Source organism: Macrobrachium nipponense, chromosome 8 (genome assembly GCF_015104395.2).
Source record: "Macrobrachium nipponense isolate FS-2020 chromosome 8, ASM1510439v2, whole genome shotgun sequence".
Classification (NCBI taxonomy): Eukaryota; Metazoa; Arthropoda; class Malacostraca; order Decapoda; family Palaemonidae; genus Macrobrachium; species Macrobrachium nipponense.
In genome coordinates, this window is record NC_087203.1 from 66,352,159 (window position 1) to 66,374,285 (window position 22,127).

General features: G+C 40.9%; 1 protein-coding gene across 1 annotated transcript in view; it reads left to right on the forward strand.

Annotated features, from left to right (window-relative positions):
- The window catches only part of LOC135222815 (DNA-dependent protein kinase catalytic subunit-like), a 763,170-nt gene that overhangs the window by 415,521 nt on the left and 325,522 nt on the right, over nucleotides 1-22,127 (forward strand). Inside the window, exons 24-28 of the mRNA XM_064261121.1 lie at nucleotides 71-697; nucleotides 1,774-1,923; nucleotides 12,094-12,344; nucleotides 19,575-19,862; nucleotides 20,268-20,426. Of these exons, the coding sequence (XP_064117191.1) occupies nucleotides 71-697; nucleotides 1,774-1,923; nucleotides 12,094-12,344; nucleotides 19,575-19,862; nucleotides 20,268-20,426 (1,475 nt within the window). The remainder of the gene's footprint in view (nucleotides 1-70; nucleotides 698-1,773; nucleotides 1,924-12,093; nucleotides 12,345-19,574; nucleotides 19,863-20,267; nucleotides 20,427-22,127) is intronic.

Below are 22,127 nucleotides of genomic sequence, written 5' to 3' on the forward strand. Positions count from 1 at the left end.
ATTTGTCTACAAGATTTGCTTAGTACAGTATTTATAGTTAGTTTAAATAGTGACCCTTTATTCTTTTCAGGCACTGTTAGCAGCCTTAGATGGCCATTGTTGGCTCCTTGGTCAAAATAGTTTTTCAGTGAAAGGTCTTTGCAGCTTTGAAGGAATCAAGATATTTGACTCTGTCCAGTATTTTATTGAGAATATGTCTTGTGTAACTTTAGACGAATATTTGGAAAATATTTATGATAAAGAAAAGTGTCTTTCAACCCCAGTGGAAATGGAGGTGGCAGTGAAATTGAAATGCACAGCTGTGATAAGAACTTTGGATTTTGTAAAACTTGTGCTACAGGATACTACAGCCATTGAGTCTGGAGTTCTAGATAAAATGCTTTCATCACAGTATTTCACCATGATATTGCTTTGTTTATTGAACCCAAAGAAAATTGGATTTGACCTGAAAGACTTGGAGGTGGAGAAGAAGCTTCCAGAGCATATGGAAGATGTTTTGAATATTCTTAATAGGAAAGTCTCTCAACCTAAGGATGCTGTTTTTGTGGACCTCTTAGAAAACCAGTTGATTAATCTTAAGAATGACTTGAGCAAGACTTTCCCTTCTTCCCAGGCTTCATTTTCTCCCATAAGCAAACAGTTTTTGGATGGACTAAGGATTCTGCACAATACTGGCTTGTTAGCCAAATGTTCAGTGGTAAGTTGATAAATTTATTTGCTGTAGTTCAGTTGAGAAATTTAAAGTATTAAATGTTTGAATTGGGAATGTGTATGAGCTGTACTGAATTATGTATGATTTATTTATTCCAACAAGAATCAGAACTAGCATATATTTGATAAATATATGCTGTATAAAGCAACTTTCAGTCTCTGATACCTCATTGTGTTGGTTATAAATTCTCTCTCATTAGTTTTTTTTATAATTATTTCAATGACCCTCATGGCTAATGTTCAAGTAGGCAAGGACAGGAATTTTATAAAATGTAACCATGTAGGACAGACAGAGTTGGTTTTGTGGATGTGATATGAAAATACATTTTTGGAGAGAGAAACCAAAAGGAAAAGCAGTATTGGAATTTACCAGAGCTAAGGATAAAAGGATACTGTTTTAAAGAAGGATACTATTTCAAAGAAGCCCAGGTGCAGTTGATAACATATAAGAGCGTAGAAGTTGCAACAGATTTCTTATATTATGATGAGAAATACAGGACAACCTACATTTTAAAGAATTAAAACAGGAAATATAGAAATGAAGAAGTGAAATAAGGATTGTGAAGAAAATATCAGAAAATACAGCATAAAATGTGATTTGGGGAAATCACTGAAAGGAATATGCAATGTGACAGGTAAAGAATACATATAGAGTAAGAAAACCATGGTAATGAAATAAAGATTTATGTAAATGGCAAATGAATAGTGGAATAGGGCCAGGACACAGTGAAGAAAAGAGAGATGTGTTTGTAAAGTAGAGGACAGAGGCTAAGAGACTGGTGTTTTGGCAAATAAAGGGGTTTTGGAGGCATGGAATAGAGCGCCTGAAAAGGAGTAGAAAAAGAATAAAATAATTAGGAATGTGAAGTGGCTAAGGAAAGATGGACTAGATGTGAAAGGAGCAAAAGAGTGAGTAAAATAGTAAACAAATTTAATTTGAACTGAAGAATTATAGTATATTAGAGGGACTAAACATAACATCTAAAAGATTGAGTGGGTTGGGACGACATTATACTCTGTGTGATGGAGGTGCATTTTTTAAGTTAGACCATTTTATTTCAGGTCCCTGAGGATGTGGCTAAAAATATTTTAGTGTGGATAGCCAATTTTTTGTTCTCAGAAAGGACTGCAAAACCTGTACCATACATGGATTCCAGTCATCATCAGTTATTAGAATCTCTTGTAGATTTGTCTTTTACTACATATCCTGAGGTAAGTTATAGGCTTTCTTGTTCAACATTTACACCTGATTATATAGCTGTGAAAAGTTAAAAATTGTGTTGTCACAGTAATAATTAAGCCTTCCTAAATGTCAAGAAACTATTGTAAAATTTCTTTCATATTCTTAAGACGCATTGCAGACTCTAAAGTGCTTATAAATTTGAAGTATCATGGAATGATTCCATACCTTCAAACTTCAGTGCTAAAGACAAAAATAAGAATTAAAAGGGAGAGGACAGAAATTAAAAGAAATCCTGCAGTAGACTCTGAGATGGGAAAAGAAAGAAACAACCTTACTTGATGTACTTATATCATGTGCTTGACATTAATTTAAATGTGTGTCCCCTATTGGTTACAGTAATATTTTTTTACAACTTGACATAAGGCTGCTCCTGAAAGTGAGAATATTTTTCATTCATAACAGTTATTGCTTCATTGTTTCAACTATGTTTGCCAGAGAGAAAGTGACTTACTGTTAGAGCAGCCGCTGGAAATTTTGGCTGAAGGAACCCCAACATGCAATTAGTCTGGTGTTTTCCACAAATTCATTTAAATTGTAATTTTATGTAAATATTCAGTGTGAACCTGACCATGAATTGGCATGTTTTGTCTTTTGCTTAACTATGTGTACCTTACCCAGCATGCTGCGTATTGTAATAACGTCCTTTGCAGTGTCCTTTCTGCCCAAGCTTCATATTGCAATACAGGCGGCCCGCAGTTAACGGTGCAATTGCTCAACGGCAAATCAGTTTTACAGCTGTTGTCAAAAATATTCATTAAAAAAAATAAGACATTTTAAGTTATTTTTACGGCACAATTTTTGGTCAACAGCGCCACTAGCGCCGTTATGTCTAACAAGTACATACATTTGTAGAAATACCATTCAGCCCATAGAGGTTATGCAAATGATATTAAAAATTGTATTTTGAGAGTTATTACATAGGTATAGGGTAAAATAAATGCCTCTGACCTGTTCTATGCCGAAAATATCGAGTTAAATGAGTGCAAATTTTGCTATGATATGTTGATTTATAAATGTTCATGCTTTTATGTTTAAAATGTGTATGAAAATGTATTACGCATAGGTATTTGTATTTCTGCACATAAATATGAGACAAAGGCAGCTTTTGAAACTGCCCTTCACGTTATCAAATATGATGTTTTTTCACGTTCATTCTTGTAAGCCGCCGTCTGCTGCTCTTCTGAAAATATCGAGTTTAAAAAAGTGCAAATTTAGTGATCGATGTGTCTATTTTATAAATGTTCATACTTTAATGTTTAAAATGTGTATGCAGATGTATTATGTATAGGGTATTTTTAATTCTGAGCAGAAATATGATACTAAGGCAGCTTTTGAAACTGCCCTTCACGTTATCAAATACGTATGATGTCTTTTTATGTTCATTCTTGTAAGCAGCTGCTCGCCGCTCTTCCGAAAATATAGTTAAAAAGTGTGGAAATTTAGCGCTCGATGTGTCGATTTTATAAATGTTCATGCTGTTATGTTTAAAATGTGTTTGAAAATATTACGTATAGGGTATTTCTGGGCTCAGTTCGTGTCGCTGCGTGAAATAATCCTTAAGTTCATTATTTCTAAGGTAAATGAAGCTAACATATACCAAAGAAAAACAAAATCAGGAAGATGTCAGAATAACTGACTCGCTCACCCTAAATAAAAAGAGGGAGTCGGTTTGGTATCTGGGGCGAGTGAGACCACTACCTCGAACCTCTTGCCATATAGAACTCTCCTACACCAAAATCCCCTTCCTGAGAGGGCCGATCCATAGGCAGGGACGGCAACTACTACTACTATGCCCCGCACCACGCCGACTGCCGCGCCTCTGGTGGTCATCCTTTTCGTTAGCCGAACTAGGTAACACGTGCCATCTTTTGCTCTGTGTTTTTGTGCTATTTCCCTTGGATTTATCTCCACGATGGAACGAGCAGCTATTGCCGCAGCTAAGTTAAGTAACCCGAAAGGTCTGGATTTAGTTTTGTCAGCCAGGGGCCCTTATTTACCGTTTTTTAGGTCCGAATAAGGCCACCTGGTGTGGCGCATGGCGGCCAACGGCTCGCCTCGTGTCTGGTTAGATTTCCCGGTCCTCTATACCGAGACATCTTCCATTGTTTTTACCTTTCATGGGTTTTTTTTATCACGTGCTACGCTAGTTCTCATTATCTTTTACATCGTTTGTAGGGATTTCATTGCCTATACCTTAGATCTCGTTCATGCATGCATGTCTCTTTGTCTAGGTGTGTAGGCGCCTGAGTGATTAATTATATTTTCCTGTTCCAGCATCCTGGCTATTGCCCTCCATCTACGTATCGGCTAAGGCTAGCTTTGAGCAGTAGGCTGCTTTCTTCGGAACCAGCCTACTCCTCCTGGACATCTCTTTCTCTTTCACTCATGTTTTCCCTCTCTCTCTCTCTCTGTCTTACGATGTAAAAGTTTTTATTTATTTGTTATAATTTTATTGGGTTAGCTTTTAGGGCGACCAGTTCCTAGGCGGTTTTGTTGCATTAGATCTTAATCTGCAGTTTTGTTACATTATCGCCCTGTGGTCCTTCGGGCTCACGTGGTCGCTGGCCTAGTCGGTTTTGTTGCATTATCACTTCTTGGTCCACATGCGATCGCGTGGTGCCTCTGGTCGCCCTAGTCCCAGTCCCCTCCCCTCCCTCCAGACGGAAGGGGGGGTGTCTGTCCTGGCTCGCTTACGGTCGCTATGGCAACCATCCAAGCTCTTCTCCCCCCTCCCCCTAGCCAAGGGGGTCATGGGAGTTTAGGACAACTGTAAGCACTGGTGAACCGCATGTTTTTACTCGGGCTCTGGAAGAGCTCCGGAGTGGTCGGGGGTTAGGGTTGGCCACCCCCCCCTCCGGTCGCTTCGGGTCTTCTCCGGCGTGCCTTGGGTCTGATTTCTCTCCCTCCTCACATGCATTACCCCTCCGCCAGCGGACGGAGCACCTGCTCACTATCCGGCAGCTACCGGAGTGGGTGTGATTTCAGTTGGTCATTGAAGCTTTCCCTATCTTATGTACCCCCTTCGTCTTTCGGCGGAGCGCTTGCTTGCTATCCGGGCGCTCCTCTAGTTGTCGGGGGTTGGGGGGATTGTACGGCGGAGCTACACACTCCACTTTAGTGTAACTTTCCTAGTCTAAGTATAGGGCATCCTCCCCCATTCTCCGGCGTGGTATGCAACTCCTCGAAACTCATTATGAGTATATAAAAACATCTGGTTGAATCATACTCACCCCTCCGGTGTACACCGGAGTTCCCAACCAGCATCTTAGGTCATAGACCTTCTTCCACAAGGAGTTCAGGGGTGGATTATGCCCAATAATTTTAGACTACTCCGGCATGCAACGGAGTATCACAGTAGCCCTGTGAGTGTATAACGTTGATACTTATGTATCTTTCCACTTACAGGCTACTAACTGTCAGGAGGCGGGATGTAACGCCGTCCTCCAAGACCCCTGCGGGCATGAGGTCTGCAGGACTCACGCTCCTTTGTGTTACCCGCCACAACGAGCTGTTAGTATGGCATCACGAGGCTTGTACCATTTGCTACGAGCTGGTGAGCCAGTTTTTGGACGGAGTAAGTATATATCGGTGTCAGGTTTGTTCCTTTCATGACATATATACTGTCACATATTTTAGCTTAAAGTTACTTATGGTCATATTCAATTTTGGTAATGATCCGTCCTCGGGGCTTCGTTGTAAGGACTACAGTGACCCTTTTCCAGGCTGCTGCCGTTAAGGAAGTCGCGTCGGCTACCCTGAAGGCCTGGGTAGGAGGCTTCGGAAAGAACATCGCCAAAGGACAGCCCTATATACTTGACAAGAAGCTGGCTGTCCAGATCTTCCCGGGCGGGAAGTCGACGGGGTATGTGGATCCCGCCGCGGCAGCTCCTACAATTGCTTCCATCCAACAGCAAGTGGAACAAGCCTTGATCAAGGGAGGAGGCCAAGACATCGTGGCGGAAGTAGCCACACTTGATTTGAATATAGAGCAATGACGGTAGGTGCGGAGGATTTACTAGTTGAGGTAGGTTTGCTGGGCGCCCAAGGGCTTCCCATGGTTGATTCTGGATCTTCATCACCTGTTCCTTCATCTTCCTCTTTTCAGGGCTTTACGGGATCGGAGATCCCTGCTAGTACACCTGCTGCATCTGTGACCCCCAAGGTAAAGGGGCACAGAGAGCAGATGACCCTTCAGAAGACGTCGTCCAAAAAGACGTCGTCGTCTTCTACTTCTCGTAAGCCTCCGGCTTCCCATCCCGGAGCAGAGAAAGTGAAGTCGTCTTCGTCTTCACATTCTAAAGGGTCAAGAGGCAAGTCCTCTAAGGAGAAGGCCCGCGCTCCTGTCAAGTCTGTACCTTCTCCCGCTGCTGCCAGAACTCCTCCGGTGACTCCTGCCGGGGTCGTGGTACCTGGTACCTTTGATCCTGCTGCATTTTCGGCAGGAATGATGCAGCAAGTAGGTGATTTGGTCGGGTCTCTCAATACGAGAGTTGAGCAGATTTTTGCTCAAATCTCTACCACTCTTAACCAGTCGGGACAATCCATCCAGAACCTGACTGAACGAGTGTCCGACCAGGAGAATCGCCTGGCAGGCCTGAACCAGGCACCTCAGGCCGACCTCCCGGTAGCAGGAGCTGGTCTTGCCCAGCTGCTGGACTATGACACCCTCCCTGCCTTCTCTATGAGTAATCCTTGGAGGGTAGCAGCTTATGCTCCCTTCAAGAACGGCATGATTTCCATTCCGGAATGTGTAACTCGAAGGATCGAGGACTTCGAGTTCCACCCAGCCGACTTACAGCCTCCTTTCATGGGATATGCGAGGCTGACGGAGACAGCCTTAAATAGGGAAGATAAAATCCCAAGAGAAACAGTGCTATATAGCCGGGACCAGGCTCAGAGGGAGTGGTTGCATTGCTTGGAGGACTGGGACTGCACTAATACTAGACTCCAAGCATTCAAGAGCCTGTTTACTATCTTTGCCACAGAGGAGGAGGCACCACTCCCCCTTACGACGAAGATAGCAGAGGTCACGATACAGGTGGGCATGAAGGATGATGAACCCCTTCCACAACTAAGGGAATCGGACCCTACGTCCCCTCTCTTCCCTGCTTTCGGTGATTTGTGGGAGAACCTACCGGCCACTTTTACGGTAGGTAAACTCAAGCCGGGCTTTGCCATGGAACAGTTCGGGGAGAGGTTACCCAGATTACCAGACAACCTCATTCAGGCGGAGTTTGAGGCAAGAACCAGGCTAGGCAGAACCCTCAACACCCTGGTTATGACTGAAGTGGCTGCTTTGACTTACGGCACGGAGCCTCTTTTTAAGCTCCTAGCAAAGTCGCAAACTCAGACAGTTCAAGCGGACTTGTACGGGTTTATAGTGGCAAGCAAGGAAAACGGAACCTGAGGAAGCACATCCTTCAGGAAGCAACGATTCGGCACGAACCGAACAAGTTGCTTTCCTCCAATATCTGGGGGGCGGACCTCTTCCCAGAATCGGCAGTTAATGAGGTCCAACACGAGGCGACGAGGCTTAACCAGAGCCTCAGAGCTCGTTGGGGTCTCTCTGCTAAGAGGAAACCTGAGAACTCTTCCTCCTCTAGCAAAAAGCTGAAGGAGACAAAAGAGGTTCCAGCCATACCAGAAGCAGCAACAGCAACACTTCGTACAAGCTGTTCCGGTTGCTCAGCCAGGACAATCGGCAGCACCAAAAGGACAGAACCAACCAATTCTCCTGCTGTCCCCACAAGGTCAGCCCTCGACCTCTTACGCTGTTTCCCCGGCATTCAACCAGGTGTTTGAAAGCCAAGCCTTCCAAACCTTCAACAGGTTTGCTAGGGGAAGCAGGGCTAGAGGTGCCTTTCGGCAACGAGGCGCAGGAAGAGCTACCAACAGGGGTAAGCACTTCCGTGGAGGACGCGGAGCTCATTCCGCACAACAGCAGTGAGATCTCCTGGGTAGGAGGGAGGCTGTTCCTCTTCCGGCACAGGTGGGGGTTCAGCAAATGGGCACAGAGCATTGTGTCCAAAGGACTGGGTTGGAGTTGGATCAAAGGTCCCCCTCCACCCAAGTCATTCCTTCAGCTACCATCAAAGGAATTGGCAGATTACGCAGAGGAGCTCCTTCAGAAAGGAGTAGTGTCGAGAGTCAAGCATTTAAAGTTTCAAGGACGCTTATTCAGCGTGCCAAAGAAAGGCTCATCAAAAAGAATAATCTTAGACTTGTCCCGGCTAAACTTATTCATTCGTTGCGACAAGTTCAAAATGCTGACCATCTCGCAGGTGCGGACCTTATTTCCCTGTGGGGCCGTCACCACCTCTATCGATCTCACAGACGCTTACTATCATATCCCAATCGCGAGACACTTTCGCCCATACCTAGGCTTCAAGCTGGGGGACCAGGCATTCTCTTTCAAAGTGATGCCCTTCTGGCTGAATGTAGCCCCCAGGGTATTCACGAAAATAGCGGAAGTAGTTGTACAACAACTGAGATCACAAGGGATAATGGTAGTAGCGTACCTCGACGATTGGCTGATTTGGGCGCCAACCGTCGAGGAATGCCTCAGAGCCACAAACAAGGTACTTCAATTTCTGGAACACCTAGGGTTCCAAATAAACAGGACAAAGTCCAGGCTCACTCCGGAGTCGCGTTTCCAATGGCTCGGCATTCATTGGGACTTAACCTCTCACAATCTGTCAATTCCTGTGGACAAGAGGAAAGAAATAGCCAAGTCAGTAAGGCAATTCCTCAAGAACAAACGGGCGTCAAGGAGAAACCAAGAAAGGATCCTGGTTCACTCCAGTTTGCGTTGGTTACAGATGTTCTGCTGAAAGCAAGACTCAAAGACATAAACCGAGTTTGGCGCTCAAGAGCAAATGCCAAATCTCGGGATAAGTTGTCAGTGATCCCGCAGATTCTTCGAAATCATCTCTGTCCATGGGCGGAGACAAAGAACCTGTCCAAGTCAGTTCCTCTTCAATATCCTCCTCCGGCGTTGATCATCCACACAGACGCCTTGCTAAGCGGATGGGGAGGATACTCTCAGTTCAAAAAAGTTCAAGGAACTTGGTTACCTCAGTTCCGCCAGCTCCACATAAACGTGTTGGAGGCTATGGCAGTATTTCTCACTCTGAAGAGGCTCCTTCCACCAAAGAATTCTCATATAAAACTGGTATTGGACAGCGCAGTAGTAGTACACTGCATCAACAGGGGAGGATCCAAATCAAAACATGTGAACCATGTCATGATAGCCATTTTCTCTCTAGCGAACAAGTACAAATGGCATCTATCCTCCACCCACCTGGCGGGAGTAAGGAACGTGATAGCAGACGCCTTGTCTCGATCAGTTCCTCTAGAATCAGAGTGGTCCCTGGACAACAGGTCGTTCCAGTGGATACGCCGGAGTGTCCCGGGTCTCCAAGTAGATCTTTTCGCCTCTCAAGCGAACCACAAGCTCCCTTGCTATGTGGCCCCCAACCTGGACCCTCTGGCTTATGCCACAGACGCCTTGTCCATAGATTTTAATCAGTGGAAGAAGATATACATCTTTCCTCCAGTGAATCTTCTATTGAAAGTACTGAACAAACTCAGGACTTTCAAGGGACAAGTAACTCTAGTAGCCCCGAACTGGCCAAAGAGCAACTGGTACCCTTTGCTTCTGGAATTGGGTCTTCGACCTCGATGGATTCCCAATCCCAGACTATCTCAGACAGTACGAATGAGGACTGTGTTCGCTTCCTCAGGAATTCTCAAAACCCTAACTTTATGGACTTCATGAAGTTTGCGGCTAAAAAAGATGCAGATATCGATCCCCAGAATATTCTTTTCTTAGTATCAGATAAGAGGGAATCAACTTTGAGACAGTATGATGCTGCTGTTAAGAAGTTAGCATCTTTCCTGAAGGAGACAAACACCACAACCATGACAGTAAATTCAGCTATATCCTTCTTCAGATCCTTATTCGAAAAAGGATTAGCAGCTAGCACTATTACCACTAATAAATCAGCCTTAAAGAAAATCTTTCAGCTGGGTTTTCAAATAGACTTAACAGACTCTTACTTTACGTCTTTTCCCAAAGCTTGTGCTAGACTTAGACCTTCTGAAAGGCCTAGTTCAGTATCATGGTTTTTGAATGATGTCCTCAAACTGGCTTCAGACACTGACAATTCTTCTTGTTCATTCATAATGCTACTAAGAAAGACGCTATTCTTGTTAAGAATTTCAGAACTGTCAGCTCTATCCAGAGATGCGGGTCACGTAGAATTCCTCCCTTCAGGAGAAGTTTTACTGTCCCCGGATCGTAGTTTTCTAGCAAAAAATGAGGATCTTTTAGCGAGATGGGCCCCTTGGAAAGTCATCCCTCTCCCCCAAGACCCTTCTCTTTGTCCAGTGATGACCTTACAAGCCTTTCTGTCTAGGACATCCTGTAGATCCTCGGGTCCTCTCTTTATGAGAGAAAAAGGTGGCACTATATCAGTAAAAGGTATCAGGCAGCAGATCCTTTACTTCATTAAACAAGCAAATCTTGAATCATTCCCAAAAGCCCATCATATCAGGGCAGTAGCCACCTCTATTAATTATTTCCAGCATATGAACTTTGACGATTTAAAGAAATATACTGGCTGGAAATCGCCGACAGTTTTTAAGCGTCATTATCTAAAGTCCTTGGAATCTTTAAAATTTCCAGCAGTGGCAGCGGGAACCATAGTTTCCCCTGACACTGCACAGTAGCCGTAGTTGAAGATACAGATCTCCTTTCTACCTGCCTCAACTAATATTTCACCTAACCTACCGTTATGCTCTATATAGTCCTTTAGCCTTAGCTGCTTATGATTATGATTATGGTGGTGTGTCTCTTATTTTTTTGCTAGGGGCACCCACAACATTATTGTAATTTATGAAATGTCCATTTGGTGCTGCTACCCTTATTTTTATGCTAGGGTAGCACACCTATTGATTTACTATAACTTTTAGAGAATAATTTTTATCTAGTGAGTAATTCCCCATGTAACCATTTAACTCACTATCCTAGATAAGTTATCAATACTAATATAAGTTTAATCTTAAGTTAACTATAAGTCCACTATTTTTATGTTAAGTTAACTTTCTGTATGATAACTTGTAAGTTGTCAATATTATATTGTTTGTTTTATTTCATAGTTTCATTGAGACCTTCCTCTTTGTTTTACAATCTTGTGCTATTTCTCTGGTACTATTTCACGCAGCGACACGAACTGAGCCCAGAAAAGGGATTTTGACGAAGGAAAAATCTATTTCTGGGCGAGGGTTTGTGTCGCCCAGTGAAATCCCCCCCTGTGTCCTGCCCTGCAGCCCAAGATTGGCATCTAACTACAAGGATGACCACCAGAGGCGTGGCAGTCGGAGTGGTGCGGGGCGTAGTAGTAGTAGTTGCCGTCCCTGCCTATGGATCGGCCCTCTCAGGAGGGGGATTTTGGTGTAGGAGAGTTCTAAATGGCAAGAGGTTCGTGGTAGTGGTCTCACTCGTCCCAGACACCATACCAACACCCTCTTTTTATTTAGGGTGAGCGAGTCAGTTATTCTGACATCTTCCTGATTTTGTTTTTCTCTGGTATGTGTTAGCTTCATTTACCTTAGAAGTAATGAACTTAAGGATTATTTCACTGGGCGACACGAACCCTCGCCCAGAAATAGATTTTTCCTTCGTCAAAATCCCTTATTTGGCCTGAATGAATTACTACACTACTATTAAAAGCTTACTTCATTATTAACCATGATTCTAGGTCAGGGGTCAGCAACCTTTTGGAGAGTGCAGGCCAGACAGCTATACTGTGAATTGGAGGATGGCCATAATATAAAATTTACTGTAAGGATCACTCAATGCCCCAGACTAGGTGACAACTGTTAGGTGTTAAGTTGGAGAGCTGGAATGAAATTCCTCATAAGCTGGATGTGGCCTGTGGGCCAGAGATTGCCAACCCCTGTTGTAGCATGTACACAAAGGGTATATTTTTTTACCTCTTCAGTTGGTTACTTTATTGTATGTACTCCTCACAGATTATGGCAGTTTATAATTAATTGGTTTATCGCAACAGATTGAATTTCAGGTACACAAAGATTTCCTCAGTTTGGCTGGTTTATAGCAACAGATTGAATTTCAGGTGCACAAAGATTTCCTCAGTTTGGCAACCAGCAACGAAATGATCATTGGACCTGGTGGCAAAGAAGTCAGAAAAGGAACCCATGTAATGAATGTGGTTGGGACTTTTTTGATACCACATTTTGCTGCACATTTTGATGTTACGATGACAAAATGTATGGAACTCTTACAAACAGAAAGTTTTGAAAGTGGCATGAGCTTTGCTTCGATGATACTTGATTTTCTTATCAGGAATTCTGTTGTAAGGAAAATGTAAGCATTGTGTATTAATTATCTTTTTGTTCTTATGCAGAACAAACCTTCAGTCATAACAGTAGGATAAATCTTCTGGTGCAGCTGGAAACTGGTTAAAAAGAATAAAAAATTGTAAATGCAAGGAATCTTTGGCATCTGGTATCCGATACATAGTTGAGGTGAAAGCAAGTCAGAGACTATGCTTCAACCTAGTGACGCATCAGTCTTTCTTCAACTGCCTTGGAGAGTAGATGTTCACTTTGCTCTCCTCCTTCCAAGCTAGTTTTTTACCTAAGTCCATACTGTTGTTTTATATATTTTCTTACCCAGCCTAAGAAGTCCTGTGAGCGTCAACGCATTTGTCCCCTGCTTCCAGGATTCCCGTGTTCACGCATCCTCCGTGACAGATTCAACTTGCAGCAGGTGTGCTTCCAAGCCGATTCCTACTGCTTTGTCAAAAGTTGTTTTATGTATAATGCTGCCCCGTCTCACTTGGGGGAATATTGTCCCTTCAGGGAGAGTGGGGCCAGCTCCATCTTGTTCCTTTGTCAGCAAGTTTGTAATTTGAAATATTGTTTTGGGATATATTGAAACATTTATGTTAAGTCATTTCAATGTTTTATTTCTTCAATGATATATTTACTGACTCTTGCCACTTAGTAAGGTTTAGTGTGGAGAGTTTTTTCTTCCTTTAAGTTGTTCTTATTTTTCTATGATGTAACATTATGTTGAGAGCCTTCTAAAAAGGAATGGAAACAAAGTCAGAGAAGAAGCGTCCTACAAGTTGTTTTGAGGAGTAGCCCGCCATTCAAGTTTCAAGACTAAGACTTTTCTTCCTGCAGTACAAAGTTGGAAAGCCATCTGAAGTTTCTACTGTCCCCTTTTGCGAAGCCCTCGCTTTGAGCACCGATTTCAACAGCTGCAAAACTGGCCAGCAAGTATTTCATTACCGCACTGTTTCCCCCTTTTCACATAATCATATTTAATTTTGTTATGTAAATAATAGAAACCATTCTGCATTTATCTTTGTTAATATGCTTGTAAATAAAATTCTTTTTTTGGTCAAGTTTCTATCTACATTCGTATCCTGAGTTTCAATTGTTGATGTTGAATCCTGTTTGTTTATTATAATAAAGAATCTAAGCGGATCTCGGTCGGTAACAGTTGGCGACCTTGCCAGGATATTCGGCACCGTAACAGATTGAAACTGGGTGAATATAGAAAGAACCAGAATGAGTGAGATGATGAAAGAGTTTATTGAGTCTGGTAAGCTTTTAGGTATAGAGGTGAATGATCTCCGTGAGTATGTTGAAAGGAAAGAAAGAGAAAAGTATGAGAGAGATGAAAGAGCAGCTGAGAGAGAAGTAATGAAAATGCAGCAAGAGAGAGAAGTAATGAGAATGCAGCAAGAGAGAGAAGTAATGAGAATGCAGCAAGAGAGAGAAATGATGATAATGCAACAGGAAGAAAGAGAGAAAGAACTTAAGCATGAGTTGGAAATCGCTCATTTAAGGCAAAGTACTCTTAACAGTCAGACAGGTTAGAACGAAAATGAAGCTGATGGTTTAGGTATGAGTGCAGTGTTGAAATTAGTACCAAAGTTTGATGAGGAAGATGTAACGAAATATTTCATGTGTTTTGAGAAATTAATGGAAAGAGTAGGTTCTCCTAAAGAAATGTGGGCTCTATATTTACGGTCAGTTTTGCATGGTAGGGCGCTTACTATGTATATTTGCATGTGTAAGGAAGAATGTGAAGATTATGATATCGTGAAAGAAACTGTTATTAGTGCGTACAGGTCAGTACCAGAGGCATACCATAAGGAATTTAGAAGTTTGAGAAGGGATGAGAATAATCCTTATGTAGAATATGGTAAGAAGTTAGAAAGGCTGTTTTGTGATTGGTTAACTTCCGCTAAAGTTGATGATTTTGATTGGTTAACTTCCGCTAAAGTTGATGATTTTGATGGTGTGAAGAACTTAGTATTGTTAGATAACTATTGTTAGATACTTCAGAGATAACGTATCCCCTGAGATTAAGCTTTATATAGAAGATAGGCGAGAAGTATCTTTTGTAGGAGCAACTAGGTTAGCAGACGAAAATAGTTTGACTGATAATTTAAGTGTCAGTAAGAAGTGAAATGATTCTTCGTCTGTTAGGGTACAAAGCAGTAAAAGTTTTCAGTTCTAGTAATAGCAATGCGAGTAAAAGTGACTATTACTGTTATGCATGCGGAAAACCTGGTCATACATCTAAGGTTTGTAAGAATAAAGGGGCATTTAGTAGCTCAGAATTAACTTGTTTCCAATGTAATGAGGAAGGGCATTTAGTGAGAAATTGTGCAGTAGAAAGGAAGGACGTTAAGAAACCGGTGTCTCTAGTTAACCTTTCCTCAAGTAGGGATCATGTGATGTGAGAAACTAGGAAATTTTATGGAGAATTTCTGTCAGAAGGTGTAGTTTCCTCTCTTGGAGGAGGAGATTCGAGAGAAATAGTTTTGCTTCGGGACACAGGAGGTGCTGTCTCTCTAATTAGAAGAGCGAGTGTGCCAAACAGGGGAGGAATCAACATGGAAGAAAAAGTCATGTTAGGTGGATTTCCGAACACTTCTGTTCTTTGTCCTTTGTTGAAAGTAAACTTGGAAAGTCCGGAAGTGTCAGAAGTGAAACTAACAGTCATTGACAGTTTGCCTGTTGATGGCATTGACATTATTGTCAGTAATGACTTAGCTTTATCCAAGTATGTGAATCCTGTTGTGAGAGAGATTCCAGTGCCTGAAAGGGTAGTAACTAAGTCAGGTTTAGGTACAGACATAGACTACGTTCATAGTTTGTTCATGGATTTGAATGAGTGTGATAGAGGTGACGAGGTCGATCTTGGCATGACTGTGGCTGAGAGATCTGACTATCGGTGGTGACAGTGATAGCCAAGCTGAAGATATAACTGTCAAGAATACCGTAGTCGATGTAGTGGAATCAAGTAATAGTTACTGTGATGAATTAGGCACTAACCTTTTGAATAAGGATGAGCTAGTCAAATTTCAGAGTGAGGATGAGACACTAACCTGAATTTTTTAATGTGACCTGGATGATGATCTCGATAATGTGTGTAAGGAAACGTTTTTGTTTAAATATGAAGTTTTGTGTTGTTATGTTCATCGTAAGTCAGGTAGCAAAGAAGAGATCACTGAACAATTAGTGGTTCCTAGGAAGCTTTGTGAACTAGTTTTGAAGTTAGCGCATGATGAGCAAGGACTTTTGGGAGTAAATAAAACTTTCAGGTGTATTAGTTGGGCGTACTTTTGGCCTAAAATAAGAAGTGATGTGAAGAGGTATGTTTTAAGCTGTCATGAATGCCAAATTGTCAGAAAACCGAATCGAGTAATTCCTAGAGCTCTGTTGTGTAATATTCCTTCAGTAGGCGAACCTTTTGAGAATGTAGTTATCGATATGGTCGGACTGTTGCCTAAAAGTGAGGGAGGGAGTATATATCTGTTAACAATCATTGATAGACTAACTCGCTATCCAGAGGCGATACCCATAAGAAGTTGTAACGCAAGGACCGTAGTTAAACGCTTGTTAGAATATTTTTCTAAATTTGGTCTGCCTCGTACTATACAGAGTGATAATGGCAGTAATTTTGTATCCAAATATTTCAGTGATAGAATGAAAGAGTTAGGTATTAAACTCGTAACTTCCACGCCTTATCACCCCGAATCACAAGGCATTGTGGAGCAGTTTCACCAAACGTTAAAAAGTTGTTTAAGAAAACTGTGTAATAACTATGAACATGACTGGGAAGAAAAGTTACCTTTTGTTTTGTTAGCTTTACGGTTGGCACCAAATGACACCACAGAATTTAATCCTTTCAAGCTGGTTTTCGGCCACACTGCTAAAGGTCCTTTGGAAATGTTAAAATGTAATTTAATGTTTAAAGAAAGTAGAGAGGACTACATAACTAATAACTAATCTAGAATATTATAAAAACAATTAAAGAGATGCTTGGCAACTAGCAAAGGTGAGCGAGAGTAAAAGTCAAGGGGAAACTAGAGGGAAACATGATCTTCGAGCGAAAGAGAGAAGTTTCTGTGTGGGAGATAAAGTTTTGGTATTAGTCCAGAAAGAAGGTCCCTCTTTATCTTATAAGTTCGAAGGTCCTCTTTTGATTTTAGAAAAGAAGGGAAATCTAAATTATTTAATAGATATGGGCAAGCATAGAGCAAAGTGGCTACATGTAAACTTGCTCAAGAAGTATAACGAACGCCCCGTGCTGTGGCCACCGCCCGTGCCAGTAGTAACAGGTGTCACAGAAAGAAGTTAGTTTTGAAAAAATTCTGAGGTGCTTAAGAATTTTTAAGTTTAATCTGAGTTTAGAAAAGGAAAAATTAGGGGGAAAGGATAATGTTATAGCTGGTAGCCTCTCTAGAGATTTTTCGGAATGAGTAGCTTGATGACCATTTTCTGTTTTTGCACGATTGGGTGAATGAATTGAGAAGTATCCTTGTTTAACTGAGTTAAAGCTTTATGCAGAATGTTCCCCTGTTGTTTGATTCTTGTTTCTCTTAAAAAAAATCAGTTGATTTCATTTTTTCTTCTTTTGGGGGAATGTGTCATGGTAATCACTCTATAATGAAGAAACATATATTAAAGGAAAGGAAAATGTGTCTTCTTTGAGTAGGTCTGCAGCAAGGAGGCATTCCCGCACATGTTGAAAGCGTCTGTTCTCACGATTGTTCGAGAATACTCAGGCGTGTCGTGGAACTCCATCACATGGCTATCGTTAGAAACGCCTCGTATTATGATGTGACATTTCGTCGAGAGCCTTCTAAAAAGTTCCTGTCGAGCACGCTGAGGTTCGCTGGTTATGCTCTGCCATTTCAGCCCCGCCCTGAGATCGACGTATATATATGTATGACTAAGGCAGTAGAGAGCATCAGGTCATCAGAGATAAGAGAAGAAGGTAGAGACGAAGGATAAGAGAGGAAGAGGACACACGATAGAGAGTGGGAACGGAAACAAAGTCGTCCGTAGTCGGAGAGAGAGATCCCGACGGTGAGCAACCCTTTCAGAAAAGAAACGTCCTACAAGTGGTTTTGAGGAGTAACCCGCCCTTCACGTTTCAAGACTAAGACATTTCTTCTTGCAGTACAAAGTTAAGAAGCCATCTGAAGTTTCTACTGTCCCCTTTTGTGAAGCCCTCGCTTCAAGCACTGATTTCAATAGCTGCAAAACATTTTGTTATGTAAATAGGAGAAACCATTCTGCATTTATCTTTGTTAATAAGCTTGTAAATAAAATTCTGTTTTGGTTGAGTTTCTTTCTATATTCGTATCCCGAGTTTCAATTGTTGGTGTTGATTCCTTTTTGTTTATTATAATAAAGAACTGGAGCAGATCTCGGTCCGTAACAGTATCTCTTTTGAGCAAGATATCTTTCTTACAGAGTAGCGACTTATGTTCGACTACCTCAGAGGAGCTTTGTCAGCTTTATACAAGATAAGTCATCTGATGATATTGGTGACATTGAAGGGCTTTTCTGTACTCGGAATTTCTGTTTAGTAGATAAAGATCTTCTGGATCTTTTTCAGAACAGGAAATTTTTTTCTGTTTAGACTGGCAATGGCTACAGGGTTGCCTTATGATTAGTTTTTCATTTGAAAGATTTGGCATCACTTCACCCTGGGATTTCTCTGTGTGGTTCAAGAGCTTTGAGCAATCTTGTTCACCTAGAGAACTCAGACCTCCTACGTGGAACCTTACTCTGGTACTGAGTAGTGTCACTTGAGCTCTATTTGATCCCATGCATCAATTGTCTTACAGGAAACTGACTTTGGAAACGGTTTTACTTCTGACCTTGGCTTTATTGGAAGAGTTGGAGAGCTCCATGGTTAAGATTATGATGTAAACTCACAAGGGGTTGGGGTCAGTAGCTTTCGAATTAGTCCTAGAATTCATGGCTAAAACCCAGATTTCCTCAGTTCACAATGACAGATTTGCCTCCTTTTCCATTCCTGACAGTGTGGAGTTTATCATCAGCAACCTTCAAGACGTTCTGCAATGACCCATGAGAACACTGCATTGTCATCCAATGCCCCTGGCGGGACAGTTTTTATCTTGCTTAAGATGATGAGATGATTGTTTTTTTTTTTTTGCCCTTTCTCCTTCCTTCAATACCTGTGGGTGGTTTGAAGAATATACACATCATACGCTGGAACTGGTTTGATGCAGGTGAGTGTTGTAACCATACTGTTACAGCACTTTTTTGTTACATACAACATACAAATCTGCTTCTCAGTAGCATCAACTCCTCTCTTCAGCAAGGGGAGTGAAGGGTGGTGACAAACCTGTTTCTTGTGGCTAACATGGTTTGTTGCTTGAACATATGTAATGAATCTGGTCATGTTTTTGTATTTAAATCCAGTGGACGGGGTGTTGAATACCCACTTTTCTAACATCTAAAAAACTTAGGTTCTCTTCTTTAGAATTCCCATTTCTAAGAAGAATGATCAGGTGTGCCAAACCTCTTGTCGGTTCAGGATTCTCACACCTCCCTGCAAGTGAGTCTATCCTACTGTTTAGACCGAAGGTTTGTTCTGCATATGAACAAATGACAAATTTTTTTTATTAATTTGTATTTTTCATAGCTAGCAAACCTGAGGTCTTAACATTGACTACCCACCTCTAGCCACCCTATCTTATGTTTCATCCTGGGTTGGATGTGTCACTAGGTTCAAGCTTGGTCTTTGACTTGCTTCCACCTCAGCTACGTATCAGATGCCAGATGCCTCAGATTCCTTGCATTTACAATTTTTGATAGTTTTTGAGAAGTTTCCAGCTGGCACCAGAAGATTTATCCTACTGTCAAGACCTCAGGTTTGTATGAAATATTAAAATTTGTTATTTTGAAATTATATGAATAAATTTTTCTAATTGTGTCCTTTCATGGTCTTTAGTTAACTATGTGAGCTAAATGTTTCAGATAATATTTTTTCCTTTTTAATTATATTGTTACTAAATTTTGTGTACTTTCCACTTGTTAACAGTTCTTGTTTTCCATTTTGTTGTTAATTAGCAGTCAGTATATGAAAATATGTAAAGTACTTGCATCCATGATTTGATTATTTTATTTTGCTACTTTGACCATAAAGAATATTAACTGTTAGAATTATATTGACATGAATAAATGGTTATTAGTACATATGGGAGGGATTATTATATAAATGTTTAATTAAATTCTGTATGTCTTTCAGGCATGGTGTTTGTGTTCTCAAGTCATTTTTAAATAACTGGCCAACATTTATATTGAAAGCAGGAGAGCAAGCTGTGAATCAGGAGTCTCTTTTGAATGTGCTTGCTTCATTGTTTTTGATCGACAGAGAAGGAACTATCAAAGCAAATACTTCAGATCCAAGATCAGAGATTGTTATATTTTTTAGAGGAATTTTGAACCAGAGATTTGAGCTGAAATTGAAAGTAAAGGCCCTAAAACTCTTGCCTTTCTTCCTAACTCTATCAGAAACCATTACTAGTAGCGTGTGGTAAGTGAACTACAGCACCTATTGTACAGCTATAAATTTTTGGTACCTGTTTCACTTGGTGTATCTGTGACCTGCTATGAAGTGGTAACTCTTTCAGACCAAGGTAGAAATGGAATGACAAGTCATTTTCTGGATGAATAACTTAAGTCTGTCTCTATCTTGCTTCTGGAATTATTTAACTTTTCAGGCCTGTCATCTAGGAGTCTGGAAATGAATTAATGGTCAGGTTAGACATTTTTTTTTTAAATAAAGAATTTCATAATTACTTAGAGTCCACTCTTCTTGTTCTTATATTTAGTAATGAATTAATTAAGTTTTATTGTTAGTGCAGAGCATGGTTGCTAGATTAGTAGAATTACAAGGGATTTATTCTCCCTAGGAATAATTTTATGTATGTCATTTCAGTGAATCTTTGAATGTGATGAGTGTGAATCATTTCCCTTTGCGATCAGCAGAATTCACTCCAGGCAGCAGCAAGGATCGTGAATATCATCAGGCTTTAAATGAAATTCTGACAGCTTTAGAACTCTCGAAGTGTTTCTTATTGCTTGACTTTGTTGCAGAGTAAGTGCTAATTCTTATTTCCATTGTGAAGAACAAATTACCAATAGAACATGTCCTTGCATGGTTGAAACTGCACTCTTGGAATTTCAGAATATTGGAATTTTAATGTTACCTGTTTACTTTAAGGTTTATTTGATAAATTATACAATTTTTCATTTAAAATTTGCTGTCATAGTGAACTACACCATAGGCAGTCCCCAGTTATCGTCGGGGATTCCGTTCCCAGGGGTGTGCCGATAAGCAAAAACCACCATTAACCGAAACTCTGTGATTTATGGCAACTTACTGGTGCTTATGGGACTGGTAACCGGTTATCAGCACCATAAGCATCCTTATGGTGAGCCATAAGAACCCTTATGGCACTGATAACTGGAACTTGTCCCATTATGGCACCATAAATTGCCGATTTTATGGTGCTAGACAAGCCCCATAAAACCGGATTGCTTATAACCGAGTCCGCTGATAACCAGGGACTGCCTGTATTATGACATCAGGTGGATTTCAACTGTGTTTAGTTTTTGATAGTGTAGCTGCTGCTCATCCTCCAAAGAGCCAATATAGTCCAACTGGGGCTTCATAAGACAGACCAACTAGTATTTAGAATTTTCTCTTAAAGCCAGTTTAGACTAGCCAGTTTAGACTAAAAAAGTGCCACTGTTGGTACAGTAATGGATTATAAAGGCACTCAAGGCAAAAAAGGCTCATCTTGCTTGCACAGGCTACCCAGAAAGGCAGTGGTTCATCCTTCATTATGCAGATGTAGGTAGGCTGAGCCCCCAGACCCATTACTCGTGGGTCTTTCTATAAATAAACATATTTTTTTCTTTTTCGAAGAGTTTTCATTGTGCAGTGCTTTATCATCAAGGTGTTGCAGTGATATAATACTGAATAAAGTTAAGTACATAATTTAAGTTTCATACTGAAAAGTTGTCTCCAGATAATATTCTCTGGTTTCTTGTTAAAATACAAATTGTGTTTTGTCCCCAGGGCATTTCCAATAGCAAATATCACTTATTTACATTCTTGGATTGAATATCCTCATATTTCTTGTCTTGTCTTCCTTTCTAAGTTTCAATATAATGAAAGTGCAATTTAGAGATTTCATACAGTCTGAGCGGGAAGACTTGAGATTCCGTGGTCGGGGATGTTTTCGAATCAGCTGCCATTAGTTATTGAGCGTCTATGAGGGCGGTGCCATGTTTCCGTTTTGGGATTTTTTTAGGTTTCGGAACTAGAGCTTGCTCTGTAAATGCACAAGCACAAATTTCCAAAGAAAGCATTGTGAAACTTAAAGATATGCAGCATACAAAAGAACCATAATTTGCACATACAGTAAGCTAATTTATGACAGGAGTAAATGTAAGGATAATATTTACCCTTGTAAAATATGTATGTGCTCAGGAATTGTTTTCCTTTGTATTAATTTTTTATTTTTACTGATTCACTTCATTACTTATGCTTACATTCCAACTTACAGACAAAATCAGGTTAAAATGTGGACATAGGAACAGATCTCAGACATAAAACCAAAGACCCATTGTATACTCTTAGTATATCTTCCAATCTCGCGTATCATGCGATCATTAAAATTTTGTCCAAAACATGATTTCATCTGTACATCATATATAGTGTGAGATGTATTTTCAGTAGATTACACTATTCTAGGCTTTCTATGACTGTCTTGGTTTCAGTAGATACAAT